Source organism: Pomacea canaliculata, linkage group LG5 (assembly GCF_003073045.1).
Source record: "Pomacea canaliculata isolate SZHN2017 linkage group LG5, ASM307304v1, whole genome shotgun sequence".
Lineage (NCBI taxonomy): Eukaryota > Metazoa > Mollusca > Gastropoda > Architaenioglossa > Ampullariidae > Pomacea > Pomacea canaliculata.
The window spans coordinates 17,889,973-17,904,184 of NC_037594.1; the positions used below are offsets into that span (position 1 = coordinate 17,889,973).

At 42.5% G+C, this 14,212-nt stretch overlaps 1 protein-coding gene across 1 annotated transcript in view; it reads right to left on the reverse strand.

Annotated features, from left to right (window-relative positions):
- Nucleotides 1–724: 724 nt before the first annotated feature.
- The window catches only part of LOC112564501 (sex peptide receptor-like), a 178,189-nt gene continuing 164,701 nt past the window's right edge, over nt 725–14,212 (reverse strand). Inside the window, 3 exon segments of the mRNA XM_025239357.1 lie at nt 725–1,865; nt 7,034–7,286; nt 7,288–7,908. Of these exon segments, the coding sequence (XP_025095142.1) occupies nt 1,344–1,865; nt 7,034–7,286; nt 7,288–7,847 (1,335 nt within the window). The 5' untranslated portion in view covers nt 7,848–7,908 and the 3' untranslated portion in view covers nt 725–1,343.

Genomic DNA, 14,212 nt, shown 5'->3' on the forward strand with positions numbered 1-14,212 from the left:
CGCAACAAATATTATTTTATGCAAACTTATCCTAAATGGATGAAAATCTATCCTCTCTGACTATAAGACACAAAATATTTTTTAAAAAAATAATAATAAAGAACACTAGTCTATAGCTGAAGATGTAACTGCCTGAAATAGACGAAAATCAATCTTTTTTTCATCATGATAAAACATTAGAAACATGAACAAAACTGTCTAATCTATCACACCATGTAACATAGAGAATAGCTCCTCCTTCTTAATCAGTTAGAAGGAAGGAGGCACTTTGTGTCAACCAAATACCCATCACAATCGCTGATAGCCCAAGCGTACTGCTAGCAGTACTACCCAGTTTCCAAACAGTAACAGCTTTTCTAAAAGATGTTTTTTTTTTCTTTCCAAAGAGATCACTGAGTCAACATCCTGTGGGTAAAGAGCAAGTTATCAATGGTTTGTTAAGCGAGTTCGGAGATCCTCAACCATTGCTATGCTGCACCATCGTGATGACATCCAGTCCAGGTAACTGGTCCAGTGGTACCAGGAGCAGCTTGTCCTCTCTGGCTTTGTGCGGGGTTTTTACCCTCGGGGTACGTTACCCCTTCACTTACTCGCTGTCATCTGCCTCGGGTGTCGTCTGTAAGCAGATGTAAGAATGAACTTCGTGAAGCAAGGAGCAAGTGTATGGGAGAACCGCTAAAAGCTCATGGCGCGAGTCTTTCTGCTGGCCAGATCCAAGGAACGCAATGGCGGTTCAGCCAATGCGCATGCGTGGAGACATACACAAGAAAGGAGAGGCGGGAAGGAGCAATGGTCGACAGTTGTACTGTTCTGTTCATGAACTCTCAGCTTGTCTATATTTTAGTAGTTCGCTTTAAAGGACCTCTCTTTCAATTTCTAAAGTTTTTTTTTTATGCACTACAACTGCACAGATCCCCAGCCATCAGCAGCATAACAACCGTTAGTTTAAAATCTGAACTAAGAAAAGTATCGGATGGAATTATCTTTAATCATATTGTTCAATGTCGGGGATGAGCTATTTATAAGCTTCAGCCGTCTTTAAGTATAATATTTCGTAAGCCAAAGAAGGAGTTGTGTTTTTAAAATAAAAAAATCGGCTGCAAGAGCCTGGCTTCTTTTCTCCCAATCTTCAATTCAATGAAATCATTGTTTGCAAGGCTCTAGTTTCTTTTAAATCCATATCTGCTAACTTTGCAGATAACGATTTGTCAAATGTATTCTGTTTTTGTCCCGGAAGGACACTGGGCAGTTTGTATTCATAATTGGAAAGAAAATGAAATTTATGATCACTAGGGACTTGGCCAGTCTCGACAAGTGCCAGTGTCAAGAACCTTGCTCGCGCCTCACACGTGTGTGTTGTTTTGGCTGGAGGCTGACATGTCCATGATGGCGGTCTGGCCGTTCCCGTGTTGGTCAGTACTGGTAATCAGCTTGAGTTTGAGCCAGCCGGGACGATGCTGCGAGCAGAAGCTGCAGAACACCTGCACGAAAGTCTCGCGAAACTGCCGCGACATGGAGCAGTAGAGCACGAAGTTGACGGAGTTGTTGATCAGCGCCATGGCGTCCAGCAGGTCGCCCAGGGAGTTGTACACGATGTCGCGGAAGCAGTCGACGAAGATGTTCATGAGAGTCAGGATCCCTTGCGGCAGTTCCGTGATGGTGAAGAGGACCACGACGGCCAGCAGCATCCCGGTGGTGCGGTTGTGCTCGCCATGTTTGTCCGATTCTGCCTTGCGACCTTGGGACTTGAGCAACATCCGCTTCCGGTAAGCCTTGTGCATGGCGTGGATCAAAAGAATGGTCAAAGTGGTCAGCATGCCGCAAGGAATGAGCTTTATAAGAATCGCCTGGATCCAGTTGTTGACCTTTAACAAAGTGAAATGAGATAAAACATATTATTTGAAAAGAAAGCAACAAAAACAACTAATCAAGCAATATAGTTCAAGTCCTACTACAAGTAAAAAAGAAACACAAATAATGAAATTATTCCTATTGACATTTTCACTTGAATGGGAAAAAACACATCCATTGTTAACGCTGCTTCTACCGTGTCTGAGATACAGTACTTTCAAGAGAATTCGCTAATAACAAATGAAAGCTGAAATTTGTTATATATTTTTTTAATTTCAATAACCTGTTTGCCAAAATGTGGTTTTAATGCACGCTAATACGGAGTGCCTCACTGCCTTGAGAAATCAATGGTAAGGGAGTAAACCCATTAGAAAATCATGATGGTCACACGGCATCAGCAGGCGAAGTCTTTCCCCAATGAAACTAGCGGCCAGAATGCAGTGCCTACTGGTTTGTGACCAGGCTGATTATTGCCTGTGATTTACTTTAGTGGGAAGATGGGCGCCACGATGTGTATAAGCCTAGAGATAGGACCAGGGATATTCGCTACTAAAAAGACATTATGCCGGGTTTGGTCGAAGCGCAAAGCAACAATGATCCCTGAACCTTGCCGGCACGCTGCGGAGTGGGGATAGCAAAACATGTGCTACTGCAACCAGAACAGACGATGAAGTGGATGAACTGTATTAACAGACAAGTTTAGTCTCAACGTGTCTGAAGTGCTTCAGCTAAAAAAACTGGGACTGCTTCTTGACTTTGAACTGGATCGAGGGCCAATGCTGGATCATAAAGGAGAAAGTGGCATGGGGTTGACAGCATGCTGGCCTGCTAAATACTAAAGACCCTCACGAAGTCAGGCCACCACAAGACCTCAGTCATCAAAGACAGTAACGATAATTTTCTCACAAAAAGCACTGGTGTACTCAACCGATGGACTGAATACTCTAAAGCCCTGTACAACTTTCAGAGGGAGACAAATATCCTTCAAAACAACCAGACCAGAATCAGAAAATACACAAGCCTTCCAGCCCTACGGCAAGAGATCGCAAGAGCGATACTCACCCTGGAGAGGAAAGTCACCTGGTGTTGACTACATTCCATCTGAGCTGCAAGCAAAGTGGGATGAAACAACAACTGATATCACTGAGTTGTGCCAAAGAGTCTGGAACCAGAGAATGGCGAAAAAGAATGGACACACTAGCTATGCCTCTCTCCCAAAAGGAAACAACTAATGCCAGAGCAACATAACAATCAACCTAATCATCAAGCCAGGTAAAGTCCTGCTGAAAGTAATACAGAACTAGCAGAAAAAGAAAGCAGGAGCACAGCTGAGCAGATCTTTGACTGTTGCATCCTGATAAAGAAACATCTTCGACATCAGCTGAACCTCTACCAGAACTTCATAGTTTTTTAAATATATATATAAAGGTAAAATAAAGGGAATGTGATAAAAAAAAATCAGGAAGAAGGTCTTGTATAAGTGATAAAAGTGCTGCTTATGAGCTCAACAACAAACAGAGAAAACCTTAGCAAGAGACAGAAAGACGACTTAACTCATAAAGGAATGGAGAGCGGCGCTGACAAGATTAAAGTCGCTGGCGACGGCAAAGCAAATAAATACATGGACGGAAGTAAGACTGGAGCAGCTTTAAGTGCTTGGGAATCACCCTAGCAACATGACAGATATCCACATCAGGATCGCAACAGCGGCAATGGCTAGGCTAGATGGTCTGGTGTACCTCTGATGTTTACTACAATGTGCAATCTGTACAAGTCCCTCGTGGTACCCGTCCTAATTTGCGGATGTAAAACGTGGTGTTTGCTCACCGATAAAAAAAAAAGAATCTGGGCATTTGAGAACAAGTGCCTGCTTCGGATTTTGTCCAGACAACATGAAACCAATGACTTTGTACAAAGACCGGTTGCCACCCGCGTAGGGCGCCAGGAAGTCTACTTTCAATAATGAAGCGACCTCATCTGGTCCGACTTGGCCATGTGACCCAACACGACATCTTGTCGAAGACTGCCTTTCAGGTACATTGCAGGGGTGTCGATGGAAAGACTGGCTTACGACCCTGAAGGAGTGAACTGGTCGTCCTGTGCAGGACATGCAAACTATCGCCCTTGACAGGCGTGAGTGACGGGCCTTGTCCGCTGCCGCCTTCATCCATGTGCTCTCCTCCACCACCGACATCAGTCAAGGGACGAATTAATGAATAAAAATTCCGAGTCGAGTGCATAACACAGGAAACAAATTCAACGAAGAAAAATTAGCTTCAGAAAATGAATAGAGGAAGAAAAAGAAGGAAGGAAGAAAAAAAAAACAAAAACAAAGGCAGTAAAATCGTCAAGAAGGAGAAAGAAAATGTGCACGAAAAAAAAAAGCAGAAAAGATTTAGGGCATTTCCTAGAATACATTGCTGATACAAAAGCTTGGCTAAAAGCCACGCTCACAAACGTAAAGCATATAATGAGTGGGAATACATTTAGGAAAAATAATGGACGAATCTTTATGATAATTACAAACTTTGATAATTTCTTTTGGATTGACACTTTCGATGGCGCTTCGAAGTTGTGAAAAGGAGCAGCAGGCCGTGATCGTATTTTTAAGTGGTCTTTCGTTAGAAGACAAGTTCGCGAAGTTTGCTGTTCGGTTCTCATCCTGGTGACCAAACTTTTTGGCATGATTAACTTGATATACGTCCAACCGCACGACCAGACAGCCACACAGACAATTCTCCCTCAACCCATATCCTCCTGGTAACATTTCGCAGACTTTCCATCCGGGTGTGCAAAATAACGAGTCGTGAAGCTCTGAACTCTTTGTGATTGACAGCCAAAAAAAAAAAAGTTAGGGGGGGGGGGCAGAAGCGCCTCAGTGCACTCACGTCATTTCCGCTCTAAGCACCAAGTTTGCAGAATCCGTGTAATTGAAATCGATGAACAAGCGAAAGAAGTTCTTGTGGCATGATGAAATTTCAGACAGGCGAAAACGCGTCTCATATTTTCCACCTATCCTTCACTCTTACTAAAGCGCTTTTTTTAAGGTTGCTGTTGCCGCTGGCTGTCATCGCCATCACTTCTCTCTAAAATTCTCCGCGTAGGGAAGAAACATCTTCAAAGGCTAAACAGTTTGCACCAAGATGGAAGTAGAAAAGGTGCGGGAAGAGGAGTGTCGAACGGAAAAGAGCGATCGTCCCTGGTGTTCAGCGTGAAGCCTTTTAAGAAGATCAAGAGTAAGTTTGATGCGCATTGAATCCTGTGTCGTGGAAATCAACTCGATGATACGGTGGGGAGCATTTCGGTGAAGTGTACTCAGTTTTCCAAATTGGGAAGCCGAATCTGGAAACTTCCTACTAGCTAACAAAAATGAGTAAACGAAAAAAAAGTGTCAGCGTGCAGAGAATGCCATTGCCTCCCCTGCTTCATCAAACATATTACTCTCCCTTCCTGCATACCCTTGTTAGTCTGTGGCTGTGTGCGTCTCTATACAGATGGCTCCCAAGGCGCTATCTTACAGCTTTTGTATGGCTGTGGGCATTGTCCTTCTGATCTGTGTGCGTGTCTGCCCATCTGCCTCTTTGCATGGTAAAATATTTCCATTCAGTTGTTAATGAGCTGCCCTTGTCGTTTGTAATCCTGCCTCATTTTTAAACCTGATCGTGACTTGGGTTGAAGGAATCGACCTAACTTTAAAAAAAAATTATCAAAAGACGAAGAATCAGATGGAACTTCAACACGCCAGTAAAATGTAGCCTGAGTACACAAACATCGAAGAACTTTCTGTTCGCCTTCCTCTTTCACTGCTCTGTTCGTTCTGTCCTTCTGTCACTTTTCAGTTTGTCCATTGTTTCGACCAGCTATTTCCTCCGTTTATCGTCTGTTGTAATGTCCATCCAGGCTTCTGGTTGTCTCTTCATGTTTAGACCGGAGTAGTTCTCTGTGATGGAAAAGACAAACACTGTGGCGGCCATAATCCAATCTGTTTAAAGGAGATGGCATGCACATAAATGCTCTCAAACCAAATCAGCATCTGTTACTCACTCCATGTTGCCTGCCAAGTTAAAGACACAATGGCTGTGTTAGAAAGTCGTTTTCTGCCCTTCCTCCTCTCTCAACCTCCATTTAGTCACAAAGCGTTGATATGCCATCAGTTAAGGATCACCGGCTGATTACACAAATCTCCAACCAGAGATTAATGTGCGTGAAATTTATTCATTTAAATCAGTCGGTTAGGGACACTTTTTAGACGGACAAATGATTTTAAACGCAGAAGTTCTGGTTTCACCTCCCGTACTCCCCTAGCTCGTAATTATTAAACCGTTCGCTTTAAAAAATCTTTTCTTAATCATTTTCGAAATGACTACAAAGAAACAAATTAGAAAAGAGCTCTGTTCAAAGTTTGTTTGTGTGAACACACGTTGATGCTGTTAACATGATATATTGTTTCTCCACTGTCAAGCTTGTGGTGTAAGCAATGCATTGTGATATGTGAACCTGACCTTTCCTTAAAATAAGAAAAAAATAGTTTAAAAATAAGTTCTTTTAATCCTGATAAGAATGGTACTTTATGCCGAAAAAAGAAAACGAGGTGGTACTTAGAATTATTAAAACATCTACAGCATGTAAAATGCACTTAATTGACCTACAATACCCCAAATAGTAAGTGGCGCAGTGTTTTCAGGAAAAATCACTTGTTAAGAAATGTAAAGAAATGCCCAGCTAAAGAACTAAATGCAATATTATAAAATCATCAAACTGCTCCAATATTGTGTCGTTAGTCAATTGAATAATCGATTGAACCCTCCATCTAGCCGTCAATCATTCTATGCATCAATCCACAAATCAATCCATGCATTAGCCCATACATAGGGAGTGAGAGAGCAATCCACACAGCAGTCCTTCCAACAGTCCGTACATCAATCCATCTTTCAGTCCACGTGTAATCTACACACCCAGTCATGAGTCAGTCCATACTTCACACATCATTGAAAACACCACGGTACATCAATCATCAATCTATTACACCCCGAACATCAACAGACATATATAATACACACAGCTCAATGCATCAGTCCCCACTTCGATCCATTCATCAACCCATACATCCCTATATCTCTCACTCAAACACTGTCTTCCTCCATCCACTCATCCATTCTTTCCTCTATTCTCTTTTCAGTACCAGTGTGGCGACCTCCGCAGTCCTTGACCCGGTCCAGGGCACAGCCTCGTACACCAGTTGCTCGCCCTCCTCGTGGTCGCCGATGCCTGGGGTGACCTCTTCGCTGGCATTGGGAGGAAGCATGGGTTGGTCTTGGCGGCTGCTGACGAAGTGGTTGGTGAAGTAGTTGGGCGTGCACACCACCACCGTCAGAAGGTAGACGGTGAAGATGGTGATCTTGGCCCTGCGCAGGCTGCAGTAGATGCTCCCCTGGTGGGAGGCAGATGTAGATGTAGCGGAAAATGGCGAGAGCAATGGTCAGCCAGATGGCTACCGTGTGACACACAATGCTGAAGCTGGCGTGGAACATCAGGAAGAGGATCCAGCCCAGACTGCGCGTGGCGAAGGGCCGCAGGCCGGGCTCCCGCATGAGGTAGAAGTGGATGGCGAAGGGCAGGTACGACATCATGGTCAGAAGATCGGCCACGGCCAGCCACATGAGGATGGTGTTCGTGGACGAGATCATGTTCTTGCGAGTCAGCACGATGATGTTGGCCGTGTTGGACATGAGGCCAAAGAGGCACACCGCCGTGCTGACATAGCCGTGAAGGTGTGAGTAGCTCTGGGAGAACTCCATGATGCCTATGAACGTCTCCTTGGAGACCATCCCCGGAATGTACGATCGGTTGAAGCAGTTCTCTTCAAAGGACGGCTCTTCTGTCGTCATTTGATTTCCGTTGTCAGGGCCGCTGGTGTTGAGGTGACTGTGCAGGCTGTACGAGTAGCCTGTTGGGGACACGGGGTCGAAAGGTGAAAGACGATCGTGGCCAGCCATATTGCTATTCAGTGATGCAGTTCTCAGTATGCGAGTTCTCTGGAGTTAAGAAGTCAGGGTTCTGCACAAAAAAAAATACATAAATAAGAACATAAAAATGATTATCGAGAAAATTACATTTCTTTTCTTACTGATACTGAGACACAAATCGTGAACAAACAGATCGACACCACTTTGTCGGTTTTCCTGATTCAGTGAGTTTTATTACTACTGCTACAACTATTATTAAATGAACTTGTAAAGCATGTTGTTCTGCAAGCTCAGTGCGGTGTACACGGAAACTAAAGACCTGTCAGGTGCAGTGTCACATAGAATATAACACAGCGAAAGAATGTAACAAAATAACCAAATAATTAGGTCGAGTTAACTTAAATTACATTTCCACGGAATGAAAAATCCTCCAACTGCGATCAGATCTTTTTCAAATTGCAGATGTAGTAAGTTTCTAGGTTCATAGGTCAGCTTGAATACCACGAAATTAGCAGTGTATGTTTGTTGATTTTTTTCGGGTTGGGTGGGATGATAAATGGTTTGTTATTGTTTGTATATGTTTTTATTCCTCCTGACAAGATTTTGTCACAATTTTCCCTGGACCTATTTTTCGCTTTGTAAATCACTCGCCTTCTACTTCAAGTGCCCCGCGCAAAATTGAAACCTGGTCCGACTCTGGGTTGTTGACATAAGCATTGTCTGTTTATAAGTTCATGTCCTTAACGTCCAAAGCCTCGTCTTCGTCACTGGGTCTTGTCCGTGGATGTTTGTAGACTTTGGTGTTCTCCGTTTGATGTGTGCTTTGTTCTTCCATTCCTGTGCAAGGGCAGAAAGAACACTTGAAGGATGCTGACTGTTGTGTGAAATTCCCATTTGACTGTCCAGTAGCACTGCGCTCATTGACCTACTATATAATTATACTATAGCTTCAGCGACTTACATGAGGCAGACTTCGTTGTTGAATTTTCGCATCATTTTATTTGTATATTTGTTACTTTAATTTTTGAATGCTTAGCATATTAATCTAAGTGGGGTAATACTTAATTCTCTTTTTGTTTCTTATTACCTTCTCGTTTAAGTGCTTATAATAGGGTAGATAATGTACAACTCCAACAGTCGTGTTTTCCATGTAAAAAACCAGCGTGGACCCGTAATTATTGTCCAGTATAGCTATTGTTACAGTTAAATGAAAATGTACTTGCCTTCATTTAGTCCTCATGGTTTTCACAGCTTTACACTGTTGAGGTATTTTAGAACTTTTATTTGACTAATAGTTTTATTTTAAAGGTTAGTCGTTTTCCTTAGTGCTTTGAGATTAATGGAGCGGCTCAAAATAACTTGGTTACATAAAATAGATAATCGTTTTTGTTATTTCAATCATCCTGTGTAAAGAATTTCTATAATTTCTTTTTAAACTTCCATTAGCTTACTGATCCCTAGAACATATAAATTATAAGATATTAGTACTATTAATATGTGACATTATATTCTACGATTCTACATACACTTTCCAATCTGTTTTGGAAAGGAACTCGAGATAATTAAGCATATAAAGAAAAAGAAAAACTTAACTCCTCTTTCATAGTACGCGGGACAATCTCCCCCTCATTACAACTTCAGTTAACCCTTTTACTCATTGGCTCCACTCGTTCCTTCCAATTTTCTTCGGAATTCCTCCAGGGCAGTGGATTTTCACTACAGCCTCGAATTCTGTCACGTGTGAGAGCTTTGGCACGCGACACAGTCCTGTGTAGAATTCCCCATCTTGTCCTCGCCATGCCGTGGAGCAAGCAGACCATCTTTGTTTTCTTTTTGGCCACGTGGCCCAAACCCACACGTGACATGAATATGCGGTTAGCTAACAATTACAGAGAATGCCTACATCATCACATTATAACAGTAGGTAAGACTGTAGGACTTCTCATGTTCTTCCCAGCCTCCTTGTAGTTGACAATGCACTCATTGAATAATTGTAATGGAAGCACATGTATCTTTGAAAACAACTCTTTGGCGAATTGCCAAGTGACCTCATGATCGTTACTCTTAACCATCTATTGAAGTAGTTTTTTTAGTGTTTGTATTTCTTGGTGATTCTCTACACAAAGAATGAGGTTGGACGATGATGTGAGCAATAGAGGACAGCTTAGATTAAAAAATAAGAAACGTTTTTATTATAATCTAGATTTAAAAAAAAACTAGGTCAGAGGATGAAGCTTGTATTCTAGGGACCTAGTCGACTGTTGAAATTTTCACGAAGTGAGACATGGTAGAGAAGTGACAAGGGGAGGACAGGATGAGGGACTTGGCATACACATCCGTCTCCCTTACAAAAACCTGAACAATGAAAGTGAAGAAACACTAAAAATCAAAAATACACTTTGGAAGGTAAGGACTACTGGCTGCTGCTGAGACTGCAGACAGTGAAGGGTGGCTTACCACTCAGCCAGTCGCGTGCTGCGGGTAATTACACAGTCGGCTGTCCTAAGCCTGACTTTGATATGCTAACAATAGGACAAGACAGCCCGGGTGGCCGCCACAGTCTCTCGGTCAGTCCAAGCAGGATGTAAGCCTCTTTGATCGTGCAGGCTCCACAGAACACCGCTATAATTTCGCATCATGATGAAAGAAAGCCCTGACAAAATGGGTGCATCGATTCACGAATAGAGAGCCAAGGCTGCGGACTCCTTCAAGAAGAACAATCTTCCTTTTTTGTGGTCGAGGGGGATGTCTGTATTTTGTTCAAATGACTTGTACGAATGTAGAAGAGATCTCTCAGAGAAAGGACATGAGTATGAGGAAGAGAGAGAAGAGAAAGATGCATTGAACTTGTTAGTGGATGTGCTGGCATGGTCCGGGAGGAGATGACGAGGAGGAGGGATGGATGATGATGAACTACTGCTACAAATATATTCTATCCTAGGTCATTACGGAAATCGGTGTCACGGCCTGCCATTCGCTCACCGGACGTTCCAAGCTACAGACCATCAAAGAAACGACAGCATTAACCATCAGGCAAATCGAAGTTTTGGTTCAGTAATAAGCTGGTCCTCAGAAACACTTGTGTACGAACAAAACAACACGAGCAAGTCATTTGATGCTGAGACTGCAGCACAGGCAATTTTCAAAATTTATATTTAAAAAATCCCTCTAGTCTGACCGAGGAAAAAAAACCACTGAAATTCTTTTATATGCAGTTAAAAGGGTTTATTAGGTAACAATGCACTTTACAGGGCACGCATGCAGTTTCCTTTTTCTAAAGAATGTGCCTAAATTGGATTCTTGCTTTTTTTTAAATTGTCTGCGCCACGGCACACATTGTATGCAACTCCATGCACAGAAGTCTTTCTAAAGGCACTTGAAGACTATACAATGGCTTATTTATTGTTTAATTCGACCCTCACAAGCATCCAAATTTGGGCGGATGTCATCAAACGCTTGACCAAGTTCGACAAAGTTGTATTGAATGTCATCGGAAATAAACAGTTTGGAGTGATCGCTTGCTACCCTGTGACATTTATCAACATGCTAAATTTAAAAGGTTACATTTATTAGTACAAATGAGATAATTCCGAAGCTTAATGCTTCTACACTTTCTCTGGTTAGGAACGGCCTTCACGAGGGACAACAAACAATCATCAAGATACCTAATCACCGGGTATTTCCACCTAACACACTCTCGCTCACTTAAAATGTTTTTGAATCGCGTGAAGTGTTTTCTCCATCGCCTTGTCTCCATTAACTCTCATTCAGAGAAACAGACAACAGTGTATCCTACTCCACTGATTCTGTCAACAGCCATCACTTGGCTTCTAATTTGTACAAATTAGAATCGTCAAAACACCAGCAGATGGCGCCGGATCCTGTAAGATTGCGACCATTTGCGTGCATCTGATATACAGTTAGAACCTTCTTTTTGTCTACCACACCACTCGTGTTTCCCTTTAGTTCTTGGCCAAGGCTTTTTTCTCATTTGAAACAGAATTGTTGCGTTTCATCAAAAACCCAGAAAAGCGCGATTCTCGTAGAATAGCGAGAAGGCTCGTACCACACACGCCATCTTCTCTTCCCACCACCTACCCTCCTTTGTCCTCCTCCCAAATTTTGGGTCACCGACTTGCTCAGCTGCAGGCGATCTTTTCCTTTTTATTATACCAGAGATTTGTTTTTGGTTGGAGAAGAAGCATCTTTATTAACACTCAGAGGTCCACAGGCATTTGCTGATTTGTAGCCTAAATTTTGTCTTGTTATCTTTTCTTCCTCTCCTTACCTCTAATTTTTTTATTTTAAATTATTTTATACTTTTATTTTAAAAATATTTCTCTGTGTGTAGGGGTACGTGGGCTGGAGCAATTTGTTGAGCCCAAAACAGCTTTACAAAATGTAAGGTTCATGATCGGTGTTGGGGCAGCTTCCTGGCGTTTTAGGTTATATTTATTATCTGTTTCGGTTTTGCTATGAATGGTGTGTAGACCGAATGATTAAAAGAAATATGAAACAGAACTGATAAAACTATTCTTTTTCTGGTTTACTCTTCGCTTACCACTGGTGACTGGTCATCCAAGCTCTGTACGTGTATGCGCACTTACCTCTCGGCTTCCCCTGCTCTGAACATCACACTACCTATTGTCCAGTGAAAACTTGTCCGTGTGCAGCGACCTTTAACAGCCGAATGACATCATTCCAATTGTCTAAGCAGAGGTCTGTGGCAAGCACATTATTTTCAATCGACAGTCACTTATCACCTCGCGTTGATAAATTCGCCCGCAAGCGAACAATGGGTTCTCCATCCCTCTTCCATCCAGTTCTGAATTATTCATCGGGTGAAACACCCGCTACACGAAGACAGCTTTGACGCAATCAAACCGTCAAGAAAGTATGGCACATGAATAAATGAAAGCGAATCCTTATTTCACATGCTAAAAGCTTTCAATGCACTTTGATGAAGTGACGGGTCGCGAGTTCTTCCTAATGACTCCGTTGTCTTCCAGCGTCCACAGCGTCCATGTCAGGCCGCTGAATGCATAAAAAATGTCAAGAATGTTGTCTATAGGAGACTCTACAAGTTGTTCAAAGACCGAACCTTGCTGAAAACCAGTTTAATATTGAGTGACCGTGTGACGGAGTGGGGTTGGACACAATGTCAAGCGGACGTGTGTGTATTGGAATATGTGAATGTCTTTAGGAATAAGTACATTCTGTGGTGAGCGAGTGAGAAAAAGATTTCAATATTTCACTGAACGAGAACAAGAGTGAAGGGGCGAGTCACAAAGAGGCCGTGAGAGAGAGATTTCAATACTTTACCACTCTATGGTGAGAGCAAGAACAAGCCCCAAAGAGATGAGGAGCGACAGTGACAAAGACGCATGAGGACCTTTAGGCGTCGCGAGACTTGGATGCAGTTCTTCATGATCTCCTCCATTCAGGTGCTGGACAAGATGCTGTTTCTCCTCAGATGGCGATGACAAGATAAATTCCACCGGCTGTTTCCACGTAATGCCGCCTCTATCTGATGGCAAGGACAGGCCCCATCCCTGTCCGTTGACAGCATGGCGGCTGCTGCACACGGCACTCTTGTTTCATGTGCTCCGCGTCTTGCAGCTCCATCAGAGCTTGAAAGTACTTTAAAATACGATGGCTACGAAACTGAAAGTATATATGTATACCGCAAAGTTGTTCTGGCTCCAGAACCACACACATGGAATATATATATTTGTTCGCTCCATTCACTCCCTTCAAAGAAAAGGCTGTCCACTGACGCGACGGTTAGAACCTGTAGCCAGTAGAGTGAGGATCAGATGTCCTGGGTTCAAATCTCGTCTTGAGCACGCTGTTCTTTCTCTGCATGTGGCATCTGTTTACAGGGCTGGCTGCTTTGCCGAGATGTAAACCTCAGTAAAACACCATTCCCCCACCTCTCCTTCCAGAGTGTGAAGATGTCTTCTGAAATTTCTGTTGGTCTCCCAATAAAATATATAATATTAAACAAAAATGGAAAATAAGCTTTGTTGAACGAGGCCTAAAAGTATTCTTATGGCATCCACGGAATGGTAAACTTATTTTGCTTGTTCATTGCTAGCATTTTAAGCCATCAAAAACATTTTAGACGAAAGTTATCATTTTGACGTGCATGTCCAATATAATAAATATAAAAGTTCTTCTGCTTGAAGATAAAGCTTCCCTTTTCTTAAAATATTTCATAGTAGGCAGTTTTTATGTTGTGATTAATTGCTGGTAAAATTACTTGTTGAGAAAAATGGCTTTATTCATACTTGTCCTCTTGAGAAATTTAGTGCCGTCTAGCAATCAACCCAAATAATATTAAATGTTAATTCCTCTTTAAATTCTCCTCAGCGAAGTTTACAACCAGTGCAGCT